Source organism: Passer domesticus, unplaced genomic scaffold (assembly GCF_036417665.1).
Source record: "Passer domesticus isolate bPasDom1 unplaced genomic scaffold, bPasDom1.hap1 HAP1_SCAFFOLD_301, whole genome shotgun sequence".
In the NCBI taxonomy this organism is placed as follows: Eukaryota; Metazoa; Chordata; class Aves; order Passeriformes; family Passeridae; genus Passer; species Passer domesticus.
In genome coordinates, this window is record NW_026990080.1 from 14,783 (window position 1) to 37,167 (window position 22,385).

Sequence of the window (22,385 nt, forward strand, 5' to 3'; positions counted from 1 at the left end):
CCCCATGGGGGCTGTCACTGGCCGTGGAGAGTCCCTCCAAGGCCGAGATCAGCTGCCAGGCTGTCCCTGACCGTGTCCCCATGTCCCTGTCCCCAGGGGGGCTGTCGCTGTCCCCTGACCCTGTCATTGTCCCCGTGTCCCCAGGGGGGCTGTCGCTGTCCCCTGACCGTGTCCCCATGTCCCTGTCCCCAGGGGGGCTGTCGCTGTCCCCTGACCCTGTCACTGTCCCCGTGTCCCCAGGGGGGCTGTCGCTGTCCCCTGACCATGTCCCCATGTCCCTGTCCCCAGGGGGGCTGTCGCTGTCCCTGACCATGTCCCCATGTCCCTGTCCCCAGGGGGGCTGTCCCTGACCATGTCCCCATGTCCCTGTCCCCATGGGGGCTGTCACTGGCCGTGGAGAGTCCCTCCAAGGCCGAGATCAGCTGCCAGGCTGTCCCTGACCGTGTCCCCATGTCCCTGTCCCCAGGGGGGCTGTCGCTGTCCCCTGACTGTGTCATTGTCCCCGTGTCCCCAGGGGGGCTGTCGCTGTCCCTGACCGTGTCCCCATGTCCCTGTCCCCAGGGGGGCTGTCCCTGACCATGTCCCCATGTCCCTGTCCCCAGGGGGGCTGTCGCTGGCCGTGGAGGGTCCCTCCAAGGCCGAGATCAGCTGCCAGGACAACGGCGATGGCACCTGCTCCGTGTCCTACCTGCCCGTGCTGCCCGGCGACTACGGCATCGTGGTCAAGTACAACGACAAGCACATCGCGGGCAGCCCCTTCACCGCCCGCATCACGGGTGAGAAACCCAAAATTGGGAAAAAACAACAAAAAAATGAAAAAAACCTGAAAAAATTTAAAAAATACTCTGAAAAAATGAGCAAAAACACACAGAAACCCCAAAAAACCCACTAAAAACCTGACCTGGTGTCACTGGCACATCGCGGGCAGCCCCTTCACCGCCCGCATCACGGGTGAGAAACCCAAAATTGGGGAAAAAACAACAAAAAAATGTAAAAAAACCTGAAAAAATTTAAAAAATACTCTGAAAAAATGAGCAAAAACACACAGAAACCCCAAAAAACCCACTAAAAACCTGACCTGGGGTCACTGGCACATCGCTGGCAGCCCCTTCACCGCCCGCATCACGGGTGAGAAATGGCAAAATTGGGGAAAAAATAACAAAAAAAACGAAAAAAACCTGAAAAAACAACAAAAAACCTGAAAAAAAACCTGAAAAAAAACCCAAAAAATGAGAAAAATCCCAAAAAACCTGACCTGGGGTCACTGGCACATCGCTGGCAGCCCCTTCACCACCAGCATCATGGGTGAGAAACCCAAAATTGGGAAAAAATGGGAAAAAAAAGAAAAAACCTGAAAAAACAGAAAAAACCCTCTGAAAAAATGAGTAAGAACCCACAGAAACCCCAAAAAACCCACTAAAAACCTGACCTGGGGTCACTGGCACATCGCGGGCAGCCCCTTCACCGCCCGCATCACGGGTGAGAAATGGCAAAATTGGGGAAAAAATGGAAAAAAAATTTAAAAACACAACAAAAAAACTGAAAAACCCTTCCAAAAAAACCCCTGAGAAATGAGAAAAATCCCCCAAAAACCCTGGGAAACACACCTGGGGCACATCACTGGCAGCCCCTTCACTGCCCAGATCATGGGTAAAAATCCCAAAATTGGGAAAAAAATGAAAAAAACCCTGAAAAAATGAGAAAAATCCACAAACCCCAAAAATGACCCCACTGTCCCCTGGGTGACCCCTGTGTGACCCCTGACCCCTGTGTGACCCCTGTGTGACCCCGCAGGTGACGATTCCCTGCGCCAGTCCCACCTCAAGGTGGGCGCCTCGGCCGAGATCCCGCTGGACATGGGGGACATCGGGGACCTGAGCCAGCTGAGCGCCACCGTCACCGCGCCCTCGGGCCGCCGCGAGCCCTGCACCCTCAAACGGCTCCGGGACGGCCACCTGGGTATGGGGACATCATTGGGGACATTGGGGACACCATTGGGGACAGTGGGGACAGGGACCTGAGCCAGCTGAGCGCCACCGTCACCGCGCCCTCGGGCCGCCGCGAGCCCTGCACCCTCAAACGGCTCCGGGACGGCCACCTCGGTATGGGGACATCATTGGGGACATTGGGGACATGGCTGGGACATTGGGGACACTGGGGACATTGAGGAGAGTGACCTGAGCCAGGTCCTGTGTCCCCGTGTGTGACATGTCCCTGTCCCTGTGCCCTGTGTCCCTGTGTCTGTGTGTCCCTGTCCCTGTCCCCGTGTCCCTGTGTGACATGTCCCTGTCCCCGCAGGGATCTCGTTTGTCCCCCAGGAGGTGGGGGAGCACCTGGTGCATGTCACCCGTGGTGTCCCTGTCCCTGTGTCCCTGTGTGTGACATGTCCCTGTCCCCGTGTGACATGTCCCTGTCCCTGTGCCCTGTGTCTGTGTGTCCCTGTCCCTGTGTCCCTGTCCCCATGTGTGACATGTCCCTGTCCCCGCAGGTATTTCCTTTGTCCCCCAGGAGGTGGGGGAGCACCTGGTGCATGTCACCCGCGGGGGCCAGCCTGTCCCTGTGTCTGTGTGTCCCTGTGTGTGACATGTCCCTGTCCCTGTGTCCCCGTGTGACATGTCCCTGTGTCTGTGTGTCCCCGTGTCCCCGTGTCCCCGTGTGACATGTCCCTGTCCCTGTGCCCTGTGTCTGTGTGTCCCTGTCCCTGTGTCCCTGTCCCCATGTGTGACATGTCCCTGTCCCCGCAGGTATTTCCTTTGTCCCCCAGGAGGTGGGGGAGCACCTGGTGCATGTCACCCGCGGGGGCCAGCCTGTCCCTGTGTCCCTGTGCCCTGTGTCTGTGTGTCCCTGTCCCTGTGTCCCTGTGTGACATGTCCCTGTGTCTGTGTGTCCCCGTGTCCCCGTGTCCCCGTGTGACATGTCCCTGTCCCTGTGTCCCTGTCCTCATGTGTGACATGTCCCTGTCCCCGCAGGGATCTCGTTTGTCCCCCAGGAGGTGGGGGAGCACCTGGTGCATGTCACCCGCGGGGGCCAGCCTGTCCCTGTGTCCCTGTGTCCCTGTGTCCCCGTGTGACATGTCCCTGTCCCCATGTGTGACATGTCCCTGTGTCTGTGTGTCCCCGTGTCCCCGTGTGACATGTCCCTGTCCCCGCAGGTATTTCCTTTGTCCCCCAGGAGGTGGGGGAGCACCTGGTGCATGTCACCCGCGGGGGCCAGCCTGTCCCTGTGCCCTGTGCCCTGTGTCTCTGTGTGACATGTCCCTGTCCCTGTGTCCCTGTCCCCATGTGTGACATGTCCCTGTCCCCGTGTCCCTGTGTGACATGTCCCTGTCCCCGCAGGGATCTCGTTTGTCCCCCAGGAGGTGGGGGAGCACCTGGTGCATGTCACCCGGGGTGGCCAGCCGCTGCCGCGCAGTCCCCTGGCTGTCACCATCAGCCAGGCCGAGCTCGGGGACGCGTCGCGGGTGCAGCTGCGCGGGCCCGGCCTCAGCGAGGGCACCACGTTCCAGCCCGCCCAGTTCACCATCGACACCCGCCAGGCCGGTGAGACTGGGCACACGGGGAGGGACTGGGACACTGGGAGGGACTGGGGACACTGGGAGGGACTGGGGACACGGGGAGGGACGGGGAGGGACTGGGGACACTGGGACACGGGGACACTGGGGACAAGGGGGACACTGGGAGGGACTGGGACACGGGGAGGGACTGGGACACTGGGACACTGGGGACACGGGGACAGGGACACTGGGGACACTGGGAGGGGATTTGGGGGCACTGGGAGGGACTGGGAGGGACTGGGAGGGGATCTGGGGACACTGGGAGGGGCTGAGAGGGGATCTAGAAGCACTGGGAAGCACTGGGAAGGGATTTGGGGACACTGGGAGGGACTGGGACACTGGGAGGGACTGGGAGGGGATTTGGGGGCACTGGGAGGGGGGGACACTGGGGTTTGGGGATTTGGGGTTATTTTTGGGGTGTATTTTTTGGGGTTTTTGGGGTGTGCCCTGACCCCATGCCCCCCCCAGGCTAAGCCGGATCCTGTCCGGTGAGGGTTTTTTTAATGGGGTTTTTTGGGGTATTTTTGGGGTTTTTTATGGTATTTTAGGGTTTTTATGAAACATGGCGGATTTGGGGTTTTTTGGGGTGGGGTTTTTGGGGTGTGCCCTGACCCCGTGCCCCCCCCCAGGCTACGGGGGGCTGAGCCTGTCCATCGAGGGCCCCAGCAAGGTGGACATCACCACGGAGGAGCTGGAGGACGGCACGTGCCGCGTGTCCTACTGCCCCACCGAGCCCGGCAACTACATCATCTCCGTGAAGTTCGGGGAGCAGCACGTGCCCGGTGGGCACCGGGGCACGGGGGGGGATTGGGGGGGACTGTGAGGGACTGGGAGGGGATTGGGGGGGGGATTGGGGGGGGGATTGGGGGGGACTGGGAGGGGGTTAGGGGACACTGGGAAGCGATTTGGGGACACTGGGAGGGACTGGGAGGGGATTGGGGGGGATTGGGGGGACTGGGAGGGGATTTGGGGACACTGGGAGGGACTGGGAGGGGATTGGGGGGGACTGGGAGGGACTGGGAGGGACTGGGAGGGGGTTTGGAGGGACTGGGGGGGACTGGGAGGGGATTTGGGGACATTGGGAGGGACTGGAGGCACTGGGGACACTGGGAGGGACTGGGAGGGGATTGGGGACACTGGGAGGGAACTGGGAGGAACTGGGAAAGGGTTTGGGGACATTGGGAGGGACTGGAGGGACACTGGGAGGGGATTTGGGGGACACTGGAAGATACTGGGATGGACTGGGGGGGGATCTGGAGACACTGGGACAGACTGGGGGTGTTTTGGGGGGTCCTGGGGGGTCCTGGCTGTCGCCAGACCCCCCCCAGGGAGCCCCTTCTGGGTGAAGGTGCTGGGTCTGGGGGAGCCTCATTTGGGGGATTTTGGGGTCTGGGGGGCTCTGTGGATTCCAGGGGGATTTGGGGGGTCTCTGGGGGTCCCGTCTGACCCCAAACCCCCTCCCCAGGGAGCCCCTTCTGGGTGAAGGTGCCAGCTCAGGGGAGCCTTGTTTGGGGGATTTTGGGGGGATTTGGGAGGGGTCTGAACTCAGGGGAATTTGGGGATTTTTAGGGAGGTCCTGGGGGAATTTGGGGGGTCTCTGGGGGTCCCGGCTGACCCCAGACCCCCCCCAGGGAGCCCCTTCTCGGTGAAGGTGACGGGCGAGGGCCGCGTGCGCGAGAGCATCACCCGGCGGCGCCGCGCCCCCCCCGAGGCCAGCGTGGGCACCCCCTGCGACCTCAGCCTCAAAATGCCGGGTGAGGGGCTGGGGGGTCCGGGGGGGTCCGGGGAGGGGTCCTGGGGGGGTTTGGGGGGGGTCTCAGGGGGGTTTTGGGGGTCCTCAAGTCTTCAGGGAGCCCCCGAGCATCCCTGGAGGTGTTCTGGGGGGGTTTGGGGGGTCCTTGGGGGGGTCTTGACTGATCTAGGGGGGGGTTTGGGGGTCCTGGGGGTGTCCTGAGTGTTTTGCCCCCCTTTTTGCCCCCCTTTCTTTTTTATTTTTCCTTTTTTTCTCCCTTTTCAAACCCCCAGAACTCTCAGGTGACCGTGCAGGTGATTGGTGCCACATGGAACATTTCCCTCAATAACCCCATTTTCCCCCTAAATAACCCCATTTCTCCCCAATAACCCCATTTTCCCCCTAAATAACCCCATTATTTCCCCCAATAACCCCATTTTCCTTCAGAACTCTCCATCTCGGATGTCACCACCCGGGTGTCGGATCCCACATTGACCATTTTTCCCTGTTTTTACCCCATTTTCCCTCAGAACTCTCCATCTCCAATGTTGCTGTGCAGATCTTGGGCCGCTCGGGGACCGCGGTGGCGGCGCAGGTGTCGGGTCCCACACTGACCATTTCCCATAAATATCCCCATTTCCCCCCCCAATAACTCTGTTTTTTCCCCCTTTTTTCCCATTTTCCCCCGTTTTTACCCCCAGAACTCTCCATCTCGGACGTGACCGCGCAGGTCTTGGGCCCTTTGGGCACGCTGGTGGTGGCGCAGGTGTCGGGTCCCACACTGACCATTTCCCATAAATATCCGCATTTTTTCCCCCAATAACCCCATTTTTGTGTGTTTTTGCCCCATTTTCCCCCAGAACTCTCCATCTCAGACGTGACCGCGCAGGTCTGGGGCCCCTCGGGCACGCCGGTGGTGGCGCAGGTGCCGGGTCCCACACTGACCAGTTCCCATAAATAATTCCCCATTTTTCTCTGTTTTTTCCCCATTTTCCCCATTTTTCCCCCAGAGCTCTCCATCTTGGACGTGACCGCGCAGGTCCCGGGCCCCTCGGGCACGCCGGTGGCGGCGCAGGTGTCGGGCCCCACACTGACCATTTTTCCCCCGATAACCCCATTTTTGTGTGTTTTTACCCCATTTTCCCCCAGAGCTCTCCATCTTGGACGTGACCGCGCAGGTCTCGGGCCCCTCGGGCACGCCGGTGGCGGCGCAGGTGTCGGGCCCCACACTGACCATTTTTCCCCCCGATAACCCCATTTTTTCCCCCAGTAACTCTGTTTTTCCCCATTTTCCCCCGTTTTTGCCCCATTTCCCCCCAGAACTCTCCATCTCGGACGTGACTGCCCAGGTCTCGGGCCCCTCGGGCACGCCGGTGGCGGCGCAGGTGTTGGGCCCCACACTGACCATTTCCCATAAATATCCCCATTTTCCCCCCCAATAACTCTGTTTTTTCCCATTTTCCCCCGTTTTTTCCCCATTTTCCCCCAGAGCTCTCCATCTCGGACGTGACCGCGCAGGTCTCGGGCCCCTCGGGCACGCCGGTGGCGGCGCAGGTGCTGCCCGGCGCGGGGGGCACGGTGGGCGTGCGCTTCGTGCCGCAGGAGACCGGGGCGCACCGGGTCAGCGTCAAGGACCGCGGGCAGCACGTGCCCGGGAGCCCCTTCCAGTTCACCGTGGGACCCCTGGGCGAGGGCGGCGCACACAAGGTCCGGGCCGGGGGGCCGGGGCTGGAGCGCGCCGAGGCCGGCACCCCCGGTGAGCACCCCAAAAACAGGGGGACACTGAAAATGGGGTGGGGGGCACACAGGGGCCGGGGCTGGAGCGCGCCGAGGCCGGCACCCCCGGTGAGCACCCCAAAAACACGGGGGGGGCACTGAAAATGGGGTGGGGGGCACACAAGGTCCGGGCCGGGGAGCCGGGGCTGGAGCGCGCCGAGGCCGGCACCCCCGGTGAGCACCCCGAAAACAGGGGGGACCCGAGAATTGGGGTGGGGGGCACACAGGGGCTGGGCCGGGGGGCCGGGGCTGGAGCGCGCCGAGGCCGGCACCCCCGGTGAGCACCCCGAAAAATGGGATGGGGGACCCCAAAAATGGGGTGGGGGGCACACAGGGGCCGGGGCTGGAGGGAGCCGAGGCCAGGATCCCCGGTGAGCACCCCGAAAATAGGGGGGGACCCCAAAAATGGGGTGGGGGGCACACAGGGGCCGGGGCTGGAGCGCGCCGAGGCCGGGACCCCCGGTGAGCACCCCGAAATGGGATGGGGGACCCCAGAAATGGGATGGGGGCCCCGAAAATGGGATAGGGGACACTGAAAATGGGGTGGGAGACCCCAAAAATGGGATGGGGGAACTGAAAATGGGGGGGACCCCCGGTGAGCACCTCAAAATGGGATGGGGGACCCCAGAAATGGGATGGGGGCCCCGAAAATGGGATAGGGGACACTGAAAATGGGATAGGGGACCCCAAAAATGGGGTGGGGGGCACACAAGGTCCGGGCCGGAGGGCCGGGGCTGGAGCGGGCCGAGGCTGGGAGCACCCCAAAAATGGGATGGGGGACCCAAAATTGGGATGGGGGACACTGAAAATGGGGGGGGACCCCCGGTGAGCACCCCAAAATGGGATGGGGGACACTAAAAATGGAATAGGGGACCCCAAAAATGGGATGGGGGACCCCAAAACTGGGGTGCAGACCCCTAAAACCAGGGCAGGAACCCTGAAGAATGGAGTGGGAACCCCAAAGATGGAGTGGGAACTGCAGAAATGGGGGTCAGGGGGGTGTTTGGGGTCGGGGCAGTTTTTGGGGTTCCCTGACCCCCTTTCTGCCCTCCCCAGCCGAGTTCAGCATCCAGACCCTCAGTGCTGGGGCTCTCTGTGTTCTTTGTAGGGGAATTTTTGGGGTTTTTTCCAGAATTTATGGGGTTTTTCCAGTACAAGCACAGTTTTTGGGGTGGTTTTTGGGGGTTTTTGGGGTTCCCTGACCCCCTTTTCGCCCTCCCCAGCCGAGTTCAGCATCTGGACGCGCGAGGCGGGGGCCGGGGGTCTCTGTGTCCTTTATAGGGGAATTTTTTGGGGCTTTTCAGTGACAGATGGTTTTGGAGTTGGGTTTTTGGGGTGGTTTTTGGGGTTCCCTGACCCCCCTTTCTGCCCTCCCCAGCCGAGTTCAGCATCTGGACGTGCGAGGCGGGGCCGGGGATCTCTGTGTCCTTTATAGGGGATTTATGGGATTCTTTCCAGAATTTATGGGGTTTTTCCAGTACAAGCACAGTTTTTGGGGTGGTTTTTGGGTTTTTGGGGTTCCCTGACCCCTCTTTTTCCCCTCCCCAGCCGAGTTCAGCATCTGGACGCGTGAGGCGGGGGCCGGGGGTCTCTCCATCGCCGTCGAGGGTCCCAGCAAGGCCGAGATCGCCTTCGAGGACCACAAGGACGGATCGTGCGGGGTCTCCTACGTGGTGCAGGAGCCCGGTCAGTGCTGCCTTTTGTGGGGTTTTGGGGGGGTTTTGGGGGTTTTTGGGGTTTTTGTGGGGGTTTTGGGGTTTCTGTGGGGTTTTTGGGGTCGCAGCCCCCTCCCCTAATCCCGCTCCCCCCCAGGTGACTGCGAGGTGTCGGTGGAGTTCAGTGAGCACATCCCTGAGAGGGGACAGAGCCGAGTTTTAGCGGATTTTGGGGTGGGATTTTTGGGATTTTTTGAGTGGGGTTTTGGGTTTTTTGGGGTGGGATTTTGGGGTCAGACCCCCTCCCCTAATCCCGCTCCCCCCCAGGTGACTGCGAGGTTTCGGTGGAGTTCAACGATGAGCACGTCCCCAAGAAAGGGGACAGAGAGGGGACAGAGCCGAGTTTTAGTGGATTTTGGGGCTGGATTTTTGGGGTTTTTGGGATTTTTGGAGCAGGGTTTTGGGGTTTTTGGGGTCTCAGCCCCCTCCCCTAATCCCACTCCCCCCCAGGTGACTGCGAGGTGTCGGTGAAGTTCAGTCAGCACATCCCTGAGAGGGGACAGACCCGAGTTTTAGCGGATTTTGGAGCAGGATTTTTTGAGCAGGGTTTTGGGGTTTTGGGGTGGGATTTTTGGGTTTTTGGGGTCTCAGCCCCTTCCCCTAATTCCAAACCCTCTCAGGTGACTACGAGGTGTCGGTGAAGTTCAACAACGAGCACATCCCCGAGAGGGGACAAAGCCGAGTTTTAGCGGATTTTGGGGCTGGATTTTTGGGGTTTTTGGGATTTTTGGAGCAGGATTTTGGGGTTTTTGGGGTCGCAGCCCCTTCCCCTAATTCCCAACCCTCTCAGGTGACTACGAGGTGTCGGTGAAGTTCAACGACGAGCACATCCCCGAGAGCCCCTTCGTGGTGACGGCCGCGGCCCCCAGCGACGCCGCGCGGCGCCTCACTGTTTCTAGCCTTCAGGTGAGGCACCTGGAGACCCCAAAAACCCCAAAAAAAACCCCAAAACAACACCACAGCAACCCCCCGCAGCTGGGGGGCCCGGCCAGCGCAGCCCCCGCAGGGCTGGGGGGCGTAGGGGCACATTTGGGGTTTGTAGGGGCAGTTTTGGGGTTTTTAGGGGCAGATTTTGGGGTTTTTAGGGGCAGATTTGGGGTTAATAGGGGCAGATTTTGGGGTTTTTAGGGGCAGATTTGGGGTTAATAGGGGCAGTTTTGGGGTCTGTAGGGGCAGTTTTGGGGTTTTTAGGGGCAGATTTGCGGTTTGTAGGGGCAGATTTGGGGTTTGTAGGGGCAGTTTTGGGTTTGTAGAGGAAGTTTTGGGGTTAATAGGGGAAGTTTCGGGGTTAATAGGGGCAGTTTTGGGGTCTGTAGGAGCAGTTTTGGGGTCTGTAGGGCAGATTTTGGGGTTTGTAGGGGCAGATTTCGGGGTTAATAGGGGCAGATTTGGGATTTCTAGGGGCAGATTTTGGGGTCTGTAGAGGAAGTTTTGGGGTTAATAGGGGCAGTTTTGGGGTTAGTAGGGGCAGTTTTGGGGTTAGTAGGGGCAGTTTAGGGGTTTGTAGAGGAGGTTTTGGGGTTAATAGGGGAATTTTTGGGGGTTGTAGGAGCAGATTTGGGGTTTGTAGGAGCAGATTTTGGGGTCTGTAGGGGCAGATTTTGGGGTTAATAGGGGCAGTTTTGGGGTCTGTAGGGGCAGTTTGGGGATTTTTAGAGGAAGGTTTGGGGGTCTGTAGGAGCAGTTTTGGGATTTGTAGGAGCAGATTTTGGGGTTTGGGGTTTTTAGGGGCAGATTTTGGGGTTTTTCGGGGCAGTTTTGGGGTTTATAGGGGAAGTTTTGGGGTTTGGGATCTGTAGGGGCACTTTTGGGATTTCTAGGAGCAGTTTTGGGATCTGTAGGGGCAGATTTTGGGGTTTGTAGGGGCAGATTTTGAAGGTTTTTAAGCCGATTTTGGAGGTTTTTAGGCAGAATTTAGGGGTTTAAATCAGATTTTAGGATATTTCAGTCAGATTTTGGGTATCTCAGTCAGATTTAGGATATTTTAATCAGATTTCAGGGGTGTTTAATCACATTTCAGGGGTGTTTAATCCGATTTTGGGACATTTCAGTCAGGTTTTGGGGTGTTTAATCCGATTTTGGGACATTTCAGTCAGATTTAGGGGTGGTTAATCAGATTTTAGGGGTGTTTAGTCAGATTTTGGGACATTTCAGTCAGATTTTGGGACATTTCAGTCAGATTTAGGGTATTTCAGTCAGATTTGGGACATTTCAGTCAGATTTAGGGGTGTTTAATCCGATTTTGGGATATTTCAGTCAGATTTGGGGACATTTCAGTCAGGTTTTGGGGTGTTTAATCCGATTTTGGGATATTTCAGTCAGATTTGGGGACATTTCAGTCAGGTTTTGGGTGGTTAATCAGATTTCAGGGTATTTCAATCACATTTTAGGGTATTTCAGTCAGATTTTGGGACATTTCAGTCAGATCTGGGGTGTCTCAGTCAGATTTTGGGACATTTCAGTCAGATTTTAGGATATCTCAGTCAGATTTTAGGGGTGTTTAATCAGATTTGGGGTATCCCAGTCAGATCTGGGGTGTCTCAGTCAGATCTGGGGTGTCTCAGTCAGATTTTAGGGGTGTTTAATCAGATCTGGGGTATCCCAGTCAGATTTTAGGGGTGTTTAATCAGATTTGGGGTGTCTCACTCAGATCTGGGATATCCCAGTCAGATTTTGGGGGTGTTTAATCAGATCTGGGGTGTCTCAGTCAGATTTTAGGGGTGTTTAATCAGATTTGGGGTATCCCAGTCAGATTTTAGGGGTGTTTAATCAGATTTGGGGTGTCTCAGTCAGATTTTAGGGGTGTTTAATCAGATCTGGGGTATCCCAGTCAGATTTTGGGGGTGTTTAATCAGATTTGGGGTGTCCCAGTCAGATTTTGGGGGTGTTTAATCAGATCTGGGGTGTCTCAATCAGATTTTAGGGGTGTTTAATCAGATTTGGGATATCTCAGTCAGATTTTAGGGGTGTTTAATCAGATCTGGGGTGTCCGAGCAGCTCGGCTGCTGCGGGGTCCCTGCGCTGGCCCAGCCCCCCCGGGGGTCCCAGGGTCTCTCTCGTGTCTCTGATAAAGGCTTTGAACAGGGGGGGCGGGGGGGGGTTAACGGGACCCAGCGGCCCCCAAAAAACCCCAAAAACCCCAAAATCGGGGCCGGGGGCCGCCGCTGGCTCCCGCTGAACCCCTCCCCCCCCAAGGTAAGTGGGGCCGGGGGGGGGACCCCAAAATCCCCCCCCCCCCCGTGGGACCCTCAAACCCCTCCCCAAAATCGAGATTTTTGGGGGGATCCCAAAAAAAATTTGGGATTTTGGGGTTTGGGGCTCCCCCAGGGGGTTTGAGGGGAGGATTTGGGGTTTTTAAACCCCCCAGAAAAATTTGGGGGGAGGATTTGGGGGGGTTCTCCCAGCCAGAAATATTTGGGGGAGGGGATTTGGGATTTTCCAATTCTCCCAAATATTTTTGGGGTGAGGTTTTGGGATTTTCCAATTCTCCCAAAAAGTTTTGGGGTGAGGATTTGGGATTTTCCAATTCTCCCAAAATTTTTGAGGTGAGGATTTGGGATTTTTCCAATTCTCCCATATTTTTTGGGGTGAGGATTTGGGGAGGGGGAATTTGGGGGTGTCCAAACCTTCCCTGGGATTTTTGGGAATGGGAATTTGGGGTCGTTTTCCCTCCCAAAAAAAATTTGGGATGAGAATTTGGGAGTTTCTGACCCCCCCCAAAATTTTTGGGATGAGAATTTGGGATTTTCCAACCTCCCCAAAATTTTTGGGATGAGAATTTGGGATTTTCTGACCTCTCCCAAAAAATATTTGGGATTTTCCAACCTCCCCAAAAATTTTGGGATGAAAATTTGGGATTTTCCAACCCCCAAAAATCTTCGGGGTTTGAATTTTTGGGATGAAGTTTTTGGGGTTGGGCTGAGAAATTTGGGATTGTTCCCCAAAAAAACCCAAATTTGGGATTGGGAGTTTGGGATTTTCCTTCCCCCCCCATATTTGGGGTGAGGATTTGGGGTTTTCTGCCCCCCCTGGGATTTTTGGGGGAAGAATTTTGGGTTCTCCCCTCCCCAAAATGATTTTTTTTGTTTTTTTTTTCTACCTTTTTGGGCATTTTTTGGGTGAAAATTTGGGGTTCCCACCTGAAAAATCCCAAACTTCTCCCACCCCACCCCAAAATTTTGGGGTTTGGCCCTCGGGGACCCCAAAATCTCCCAGATTTGTGGGGGGGGGGGGCTGCAGGTTTGGGGTTTTTTGGGCTTTTTTTAGGATTTTTTTCTTTTTTTGCTTTTTTAGGGGCTATTTGGGGCTTTTTTGGGAAATTTTTTGGGGTTTTTTTTTAGTTTTTTTGGGAAGGGGTGTGGGAGCATTTTTGGGGTTTTTTGGGAGGAGTTATTTTGGGGTTTTCTTGTTGGTTTTTTATGGGTTTTTGTGGGGTTTTGGGGTTTTTTTGGGGGTTTTTTAGGGTTTTTTGGGGCTTTGTTTTATGGGGGTTTATTTTGGGAATGTTGGGGGCATTTTGTAGAAGTTTTTTTTTTTAATTTGGGTTTTTTTTCCTTTCTTTGGGAGGTTTTGAGTTGGTTTTGGTTTTTTATGGGGGTTTATTTTTGGGTTTTTTGGGGTTTTTTTTGGGAGGGTTTTTTGTTTCTTTGGAGTTTTGGGATTTATTTTTTTGTTTTACGGGTTTGATTTCAGGTTTTGTTTGTGGTTTTTTTGGTTGGGTGTTTTTCTTTGGGGGGTTTTGGGTTTTTTGGGGTTTTTTTGGTTGGTTTTTTTTTCTCTCTCTTTGTTTTTTTTAATTTAATTTTGGAGGCTTTCTTTGGGATTTCTTTGGGATTTTATCTTTGTTTTTCTCTTTCTTTGGGGGATTTATTTGGTATTTTTTGGTTGTTTTTTCTCTTTGTGCTTCTTTTATTTTTTGGGTGATTCCTTTGGGGCTTTTTGGGTTTTTCTTGTTTTATTCTCTTTATTTGGATTCTTTTTGTTTTTTAGGTCATTCCTTTAGGCTTTATTCTTTCCTTGTTTTTTTCTCTTTCTTCTTTCTTTTTTTTTAAATTTATTTGGGTTTTTTGTTGATTTTTTTTCCTTTCTTTGCTTTTTTTTGGTGTTTTTTGGGGCATTTCTTTGGGTTTTTTGTTGTGTTTTTTCTCTTTTTTTTTTCCCCTTTCTTTGCTTTTTTCTCCCCTTCCTCCCTTATTTCCCCACCCCCCCCACCCCTTGTTGTGTCCCCCTGGCTGTGGGGGGGTTCCCGGGTTTTTGGGGGGTCCCAGCCCCGTTTTTGGGGTGTCTGACCCGTGTCCCCCCAGGAGTCGGGGCTCAAGGTTCACCAGCCCGCCTCGTTCGCCGTCAGCCTCAACGGGGCCAGGGGGGCCCTGGACGCCAAAGTGCACAGCCCCTCGGGGGCCGTGGAGGAGTGCCACATCTCCGAGGTCACCCCAGGTGAGGGGCGCCCCGAAATCTGGGCTGGGACCCCAAAAATCCCCAAAAAATGGGATATTCCTACAAAAATTCACAATTTCCGCCCCAGAATCGGCAAATTCCACCCCAAAATCGGCAAATTCCGCCCCAAAATCGGCAAATTCCACCCCAAAATCCGCCCCATTCCCACCCCTGGAGGAGTGCCACATCTCCGAGGTCACCCCAGGTGAGGGGCGCCCCAAAATGTGGGCTGGGACCCCAAAAATCCCCAAAAAAAGGGGATATTCCTACAAAAATTCACAATTTCCACCCCAAAATCGGCAAATTCCGCCCTAAAATTGGCAAATTCCGCCCCAAAATGCTCCATCCGTGGTGGCTCTGGGTGGTGCCACATCTCCGAGGTCACCCCAGGTGAGGGGCACCCCAAAAACGGTGCCAGGACCCAAAAAAAAACCCCCAAAATTGGGTCTTCCTAAAAAAATCCACGTATTTCACCCCAAAATCGGCAAATTCCGCCCCAAAATTGGCAAATTCCACCCCAAAATCCACCCCATTCGCACCCCCTGGAGGAGTGCCACATCTCCGAGGTCACCCCATGTGAGGGGCGCCCCGACACCTGGGCTGGGACCCCCAAAAATCCTCGAAAAAATGGGATATTCCTACAAAAATTCACAATTTCCACCCCAAAATCGGCAAATTCCACCCCAAAATCCACCCCATTCGCACCCCCTGGAGGAGTGCCACATCTCCGAGGTCACCCCATGTGAGGGGCGCCCCGAAATCTGGGCTGGGACCCCCAAAAATCCTCGAAAAAATGGGATATTCCTACAAAAATTCACAATTTCCAGCCCAAACTTGGCAAATTCCGCCCTGAAATCGGCAAATTCCTCCCCAGAATGCTCCATCCGTGGTGGCTCTGGGTGGTGCCACATCTCTGAGATCACCCCAGGTGAGGGGCGCCCCGACACCTGGGCTGGGACCCCCAAAAATCCCCCAAAAAATCAAATGTTCCTATAAAAATCTGCCCTGTTCCCATAAAAAACCTGCAAATTCCAGCCCAAAATCAGCAAATTTCACCCCAAAATGCTCCATCCGTGGTGGCTCTGGGTGGTGCCACATCTCCGAGGTCACCCCAGGTGAGGAGCACCCCCAAAATGTGGGGTTGGACCCCAAAAATCCCAAAAAAATCATGTGTTCCTACAAAAATCGGCAAATTCCACCCCAAAATCGGCAAATTCCACCCCAAAATCGGCAAATTCCACCCCAAAATCTGCTCCATTCCCATAAAATCCTGCCCCATTCCCACCCCAGGGTGGTGCCCGCATCTCCGAGATCACCCCAGGTGAGGGACGCTCCAAAAACGGCGCCAGGACCCAAAAAAACCCCCAAAAAATGGATATTCCTACAAAAATCAGCACATTTCACCTTAAAATCAGCAAATTCCACCCAAAATCAGCAAATCCCACCCCAAAATCTGCAAATCGCACCCCAAAATCTGCCCCGTTCCCATAAAAATGGGGTTCAGGGATAATTTTGGGGTTTCAGGGATAATTTTGGGGGTTCCAGGTTGAATTTTGGGGTCCCATTTTCCCACACAGAAACACCCACAGGAATTTGGGATTTCTGCAATTTCCAGGATAATTTTGGGATTTTGGGGACAATTTTGGGGTCTCAGGTTTAATTTTGGAATCTCTTTTCCCCCACACAAACACGCCCACAGGAATTTGGGATCTCCGGAGTTTCAGGGATAATTTTGGGGGCTCAGGGACAATTTTGGGATCTCAGGTTTAATTTTGGGGTCCATTTCCCCCAGACAAATACGCCGTGCGCTTCATCCCGCGGGAGAACGGCGTCTACTCCATCGACGTGAAGTTCGAGGGCTCCCACATCCCCGGGAGCCCCTTCAAGGTCCGGGTGGGGGAGCCAGGCCAGGCCGGGGATCCGGGCCTGGTCTCGGCCTACGGGCCCGGCCTGGAGGGCGGCACCACAGGTACAGAATGTGAGGTGAAAAATTGGGAATTTTGGGGAAAAATGGGAATTTAGAGGATGAGAGACCGGGAGGGCACCAGAGGTACCAGAAATTTTTGGGAAAAAATGGGAATTCGGGAGGGATCTGAGATAGGCCGGGGATCTGGGCCTGGTCTCGGCCTACAGGCCCGGCCTGGAGGGCGGCACCACAGGTACAGAATTTGAGGGGAAAAATTGGGAATTCTGAGAAAAAATGGGAATTTAGGGGATGAGGGAGTGGGGGGGCACCAGAGGTACCCCAAATTTTTGGGAAAAAATGGGAATTTGGGAGGGGTCTGGGACAGGCCAGAAATCCAGGCCTGGTCTTGGCCTACAGGACTGGCCTGGAGGGCAGCACCACAGGTATGGAGTTTTGAGGGCAAAAAATGGGAATTTTGGGAAAAAAATGTGAATTTAGGGGATGAGGGAGTGTTGCGGGCAGAACAGGTATAGGATTTTGGAGAAAAAAATAAGAATTTGGGAAAGATCTGGGACAGGCCGGGGATCCGAGCCTGGTTTTGGCCTATGGGTCTGGCCTTGAAGGGGGCACCACAGGTACAGAATGTGAGGGGAAAAATTGGGAATTTGGGGAAAAAATGGGAATTTAGGGCATGAGGGAGTGTGGGGGGTAGAACAGGGGTAGAATTTGGGGGGAAAAGCAGGAATTTTGGAGAAAAAAATGGGAGTTTGGGAGGGATCTGTGATAGGCCAGAGATCCAGGCCTGGTCCTGGCCTACAGGCCCAGCCTGGAGGGAGGCACCACAGGTACAGAATGTGAGGGGAAAAAAACGGAATTTTGGGAAAAAACTCAGAATTTGGGAGATTATGGGGCTGGGGGCACGACAGGTACTGGGAATTTGGGGGGAAAAATGGGAACTTGGGGGTTCTCAGTGGGGTCTGCACGAGCCCCATGGAACTCGGCCCCCCCCAAACGTGGATGTCGGGGTGTCCCTCAGGCTCCCCGGCCGAGTTCGTGGTGAACACGTCCAAGGCTGGCCCGGGCGCCCTGGCTGTGACCATCGAGGGCCCGTCCAAGGTGACCATGGAGTGCCACGAGTGCCCCGAGGGCTTCCGGGTCATCTACACGCCCATGGCCCCCGGCAGTTACCTCATCGCCATCAAATTCGGGGGGCCCCACCACATCGTGGGGAGCCCCTTCAAGGCCAAGATCACCGGTGAGTGATGGGGAGGGGGATCTGGGGGGGTTAAAGGGGTTTAAAAGGGATTTGGGGGGGTTTAAAGGGGTTTTTTTGGTGGTTTTGGGGTCCCACCACATCGTGGGGAGCCCCTTCAAGGCCAAGATCACCGGTGAGCTGTGGGGAGGGGGATCTGGGGGGCTTGATGGGGTTTAAAAGGGATTTGGGGGGGTTAAATGGAGATTTGGGGGGTTTAAAGGGGGTTTTTGGGGGGTTTAAAGAGGTTTTGGGGGGAGATTGAGGGGGTTAAAGGGGATTTGGGGGGAATTGTGGTGGTTTAAAGGGGATTGGGGTTATTTGGGAGGGATTTGGGGACATTTAAAGGAGGTTTGGGGCAATTGGGAGGCTTTGGTTGAAGTTTTGGGGGGATTTTGGGAGGGATTTTGGGGGGAACTGGGACAATTGCAGTTCAACCCCAGCTGTTGATGTCCACCCATGATTTTTTTAGGGTTCCACCCTGAATTTTTTGGAGTTCCACCCCAATTTTCCAGCTTCCACCCCCTGAATTTTTAAGGTTCCACCCCTGATTTTTTGGGGTTCCACCCCTGAATTTTTAAGGTTCCACCCCTGATTTTTTTTTTGGGGTTCCACCCTGATTTTTTGGGGGTTCCACCCTGATTTTTTAAGATTCCACCCTGATTTTTGGGGTTCCACCCCAATTTTCCAGCTTCCACCCCCTGCATTTTTACCGCTCCAACCCCCAAACTTCCCCTTTCCCCTCCCTGTGATTTTTCTCATTTCCAACCCCCAAATTTGGGTTTTTTCCCCCGTTTTAGGGCCACGCCTGGTGAGCAGCCACAGCCTCCGCGAGAGCTCCTCGGTGCTGGTGGACTCGGGGGGCCACGGGGGCCCCTCCCCCGCCCCCCGCCCCCGCCGGGGCCCCCCCGGGACCCCCCCAAATTCTCGGACGCCTCCAAGGTGGTGGCCAAAGGCCTGGGGCTCAGCAAGGCCTTCGTGGGCCAGAAGAATTCCTTCAGCGTGGACTGCAGCAAGGCCGGTGCGTGGGGCCCGGAACGGCGGGGGGGCCAAAATCGGCTGGGGGGGGCCAAAATCAGCTGGGGGGGCCAAAATCACCCAAAAATCAGCTGGGGGGGCCCAAATGAACCAAAATCAGCTGGGGGGGCCCAAAATGGCCCAAAATCAGCTGGGGGGGGCCCAAAATCAGCTGGGGGGGGCCAAAATGAACCAAAAATCAGCTGGGGGGGCCAAAATCAGCTGGGGGGGGCACAAAATGAACCAAAATCGGCTGGGGGGGCCCAAAATGGCCCAAAATCAGCTGGGGGGGCCAAAATGAACCAAAATCAGCTGGGGGGGGCCCAAAATGGCCCAAAATCAGCTGGGGGGGCCAAAATGAACCAAAATCAGCTGGGGGGGCCAAAATGAACCAAAAATCAGCTGGGGGGGGCCCAAAATGGCCCAAAATCAGCTGGGGGGGGGGCACAAAATGAACCAAAATCGGCTGGGGGGGCCCAAAATGGCCCAAAATCAGCTGGGGGGGCCAAAATGGACCAAAATCAGCTGGGGGGGCCAAAATGAACCAAAATCAGCTGGGGGGCCCAAAATGAACCAAAATCAGCTGGGGGGGGCCCAAAATGGCCCAAAATCAGCTGGGGGGGCCCAAAATCACCCAAAAATCACCTGGAGGGGCCCAAAATGAACCAAAATCAGCTGGGGGGGCCCAAAATGAACCAAAATCAGCTGGGGGGGCCCAAAATCAGCTGGGATGTGCCCAAAATGGCCCAAAATCAGCTGGGGGGGCCAAAATGGCCCAAAATCAGCTGGGGGGGGGGCCCAAAATGGCCCAAAATCAGGTGGGGGGGGGCCCAAAATGGCCCAAAAATCACCTGGGATGGGCCCAAAATCGGCTGGGGGGGGCCCAAAATGAACCAAAATCAGCTGGGGGGGCCCAAAATGAACCAAAATCAGCTGGGGGGGCCAAAATGGCCCAAAATCAGCTGGGGTGGGCCCAAAATCACCCAAAATCAGCTGGGGGGGGCCCCCAAATCAGCTGGGGTGGGCCCAAAAATCGGCTGGGAGGGGCCCAAAATTGGCTGGGGGGGGCCCAAAATGGCCCAAAAATCACCTGGGATGGGCCCAAAATCAGCTGGGATGGCCCCAAAAATGACCCTGAAATGGCCCCAAAAACCACCCTGGGATGGCCTCAAAAATCACCTGGAATGGCCCCCAAAATGACCCAAAAATGAGCTGGGATGGGCCCAAAAATGACCCAAAAATCAGCTGGGATGGTCCAAAAAACCACCCTGAAATGGCCCCAAAAATCAGCTGGGATGGCCCCAAAATGGCCCAAAACCCTCCCTGAAATGGCCCCGAAAATGACCCAAAAATCACCTGGGATGGCCCAAAAAATTCCAAATAAAATCCCAAAAAAACCCCAAAAACCCAAATAAAATCCCAAAAAAATCCCCCCAAAATCCAGAAAATTTAAAAAAAAAATTCCCAAAAAATCCAAATAAAATCCTAAAAAAATCCCCAAAAAATCCTCAAAAATCCCAAATAAAATCCTAAAAAACCTTTAAAAAATCGCCAAAAAAACCCAAAAAATCCAAATAAAATCCCCCAAAAAATCCCAAAAAATTCAGAATTTTTCTGTTTTGTTTGCAGGCACGACCATGCTGCTGGTGGGCGTGCAGGGCCCGCGCAGCCCCTGCGAACCCCTAAAAAAATCCCCAAAAATTCAAGAAAAATCCAACAAACTGCCCAAAAAATCCAAATAAAATCCCCAAAAATCCAAATAAAATCCGCAAAAAAATCCCCAAAAAATCCCAAATAAAATCCTAAAAAACCTTTAAAAAATCCCCCCCAAAAAACCCAAAAAATCCCCCAAAAATCCCAAAAAAAATCCCAAAAAATCCCCCAAAAAATCAGAATTTTTCTTTTTTCTCCTCAGGCACGACCATGCTGCTGGTGGGCGTGCAGGGCCCGCGCAGCCCCTGCGAACCCCTAAAAAATCCCCAAAAATTCAAGAAAAATCCCAAAAAACTCCCCAAAAAATCCAAATAAAATAATAAAAAAATCCAAATAAAATCCCCAAAAATCCAAATAAAATCCTAAAAAAAATCCCAAAAAAACCCTAAAAAAATCCCCAAAAAATTTAAAAAAAAATCCCAAAAAATCCAAATAAAATCCTAAAAAAACCCCAAAAAAATAAAGAAAAAATCCTAATAAAATCCTAAAAAAATCTCAAAAAAAATCAAGAAAAATTCCAAAAAAATCCCGAAAAAACCCCCAAAAATCCCCAAAAAAATCCCAAAAATTCCCAAAAAATCCCCCCAAAAACCCAATTTTTTCTGTTTTCTCCCCAGGCACGACCATGCTGCTGGTGGGCGTGCAGGGCCCGCGCAGCCCCTGCGAACCCCTAAAAAATCCCCAAAAATTCAAGAAAAATCCCAAAAAACTCCCCAAAAAATCCAAATAAAATAATAAAAAAATCCAAATAAAATCCCCAAAAATCCAAATAAAATCCTAAAAAAATCCCAAAAAAACCCTAAAAAAATCCCAAAAAAATTTAAAAAAATTCCCAAAAAATCCAAATAAAATCCTAAAAAAACCCCAAAAAAATAAAGAAAAAATCCTAATAAAATCCTAAAAAAATCTCAAAAAAAAATCAAGAAAAAATCCAAAAAAATCCCGAAAAAACCCCCAAAAATCCCCAAAAAAATCCCAAAAATTCCCAAAAAATCCCCCAAAAAACCCAATTTTTTCTGTTTTCTCCCCAGGCACGAACATGCTGCTGGTGGGCGTGCAGGGCCCGCGCAGCCCCTGCGAACCCCTAAATAATCCCCAAAAATTCAAGAAAAATCCCAAAAAAATCCCCAAAAAATCCAAATTAAATCCCCAAAAATCCAAATAAAATCCCAAAAAAAAATCCCCAAAAAATCCCAAATAAAATCCTAAAAAACCTTTAAAAATCCCCCAAAAAACCCAAAAAAATCCCAAAAAAAATCCAAAAAAATCCCAAAAAAACCCCCAAAAAATCCCCCAAAAAATCCCCAAAAAATCCCAAAAAATTCCCAAAAAATCCCCCAAAAAACCCAATTTTTTCTGTTTTCTCCCCAGGCACGAACATGCTGCTGGTGGGCGTGCAGGGCCCCGCGCAGCCCCTGCGAACCCCTAAATAATCCCCAAAAATTCAAGAAAAATCCCAAAAAAATCCCCAAAAAATCCAAATTAAATCCCCAAAAATCCAAATAAAATCCCAAAAAAAATCCCCCAAAAAATCCCAAATAAAATCCTAAAAAACCTTTAAAAAATCCCCCAAAAAACCCAAAAAAAATCCCCAAAAAAATCCAAAAAAATCCTAAAAAAACCCCCAAAAATCCCCAAAAAATCCCAAAAAATCCCCCAAAAAACCCAATTTTTTCTGTTTTCTCCCCAGGCACGAACATGCTGCTGGTGGGCGTGCAGGGCCCGCGCAGCCCCTGCGAGGAGATCGTGGTGAAGCACCTGGGCCAGCAGCTCTACAACGTGTCCTTCGTGCTGCGCGAGCGCGGCGAGCACCTGCTCGTGGTCAAGTGGGGCGAGCAGCACGTGCCCAACAGCCCCTTCCGCGTCACCGTGCCCTGAGAGGGGCAGGAACGGGGCAAAACCGCCCGGAATCGGGCAAATGTCACTGGGGGGGGGGGAGTCACGGGAAACCCCGGAATGGGGGGAAATCACCCAAAAAACAGGGGGGAAATCACCCAAAATGGGGGGGAAAATGCCCAAAAAAACAGGGGGGAAATCACCCAAAATGGGGGGGAAATCACCCAAAATGGGGGAAAAATGCCCAAAATGGGGGGAAAATGCCCAAAATGGGGGAAAATCACTGAAAATGGGGGAAAATCACCCAAAATGGGGGAAAATGCCCAAAAATCAGGGGGGAAATCACCCAAAATGGGGGGAAAAGTCACCCAAAATGGGGGAAAAATGCCCAAAAAACAGGGGGGAAATCACCCAAAATGGGGGAAAAATGCCCAAAATGGGGGAAAAAT

The 22,385-nt window shown here is 53.7% G+C and overlaps 1 protein-coding gene across 1 annotated transcript in view; it reads left to right on the top strand.

Annotated features, from left to right (window-relative positions):
- LOC135292341 (filamin-A-like) overlaps positions 1 to 22,080 on the top strand; it is a gene marked incomplete at its 5' end in the record, with an annotated part of 36,811 nt that extends 14,731 nt beyond the window's left edge. The window contains 14 exon segments of the mRNA XM_064406553.1: positions 603 to 776; positions 1,795 to 1,959; positions 3,336 to 3,539; positions 4,183 to 4,335; positions 5,185 to 5,307; positions 6,775 to 7,041; positions 8,610 to 8,747; positions 9,567 to 9,682; positions 14,080 to 14,212; positions 16,005 to 16,181; positions 17,155 to 17,373; positions 18,171 to 18,229; positions 18,232 to 18,391; positions 21,791 to 22,080. Of these exon segments, the coding sequence (XP_064262623.1) occupies positions 603 to 776; positions 1,795 to 1,959; positions 3,336 to 3,539; positions 4,183 to 4,335; positions 5,185 to 5,307; positions 6,775 to 7,041; positions 8,610 to 8,747; positions 9,567 to 9,682; positions 14,080 to 14,212; positions 16,005 to 16,181; positions 17,155 to 17,373; positions 18,171 to 18,229; positions 18,232 to 18,391; positions 21,791 to 21,978 (2,276 nt within the window).
- Positions 22,081 to 22,385: the final 305 nt, after the last annotated feature.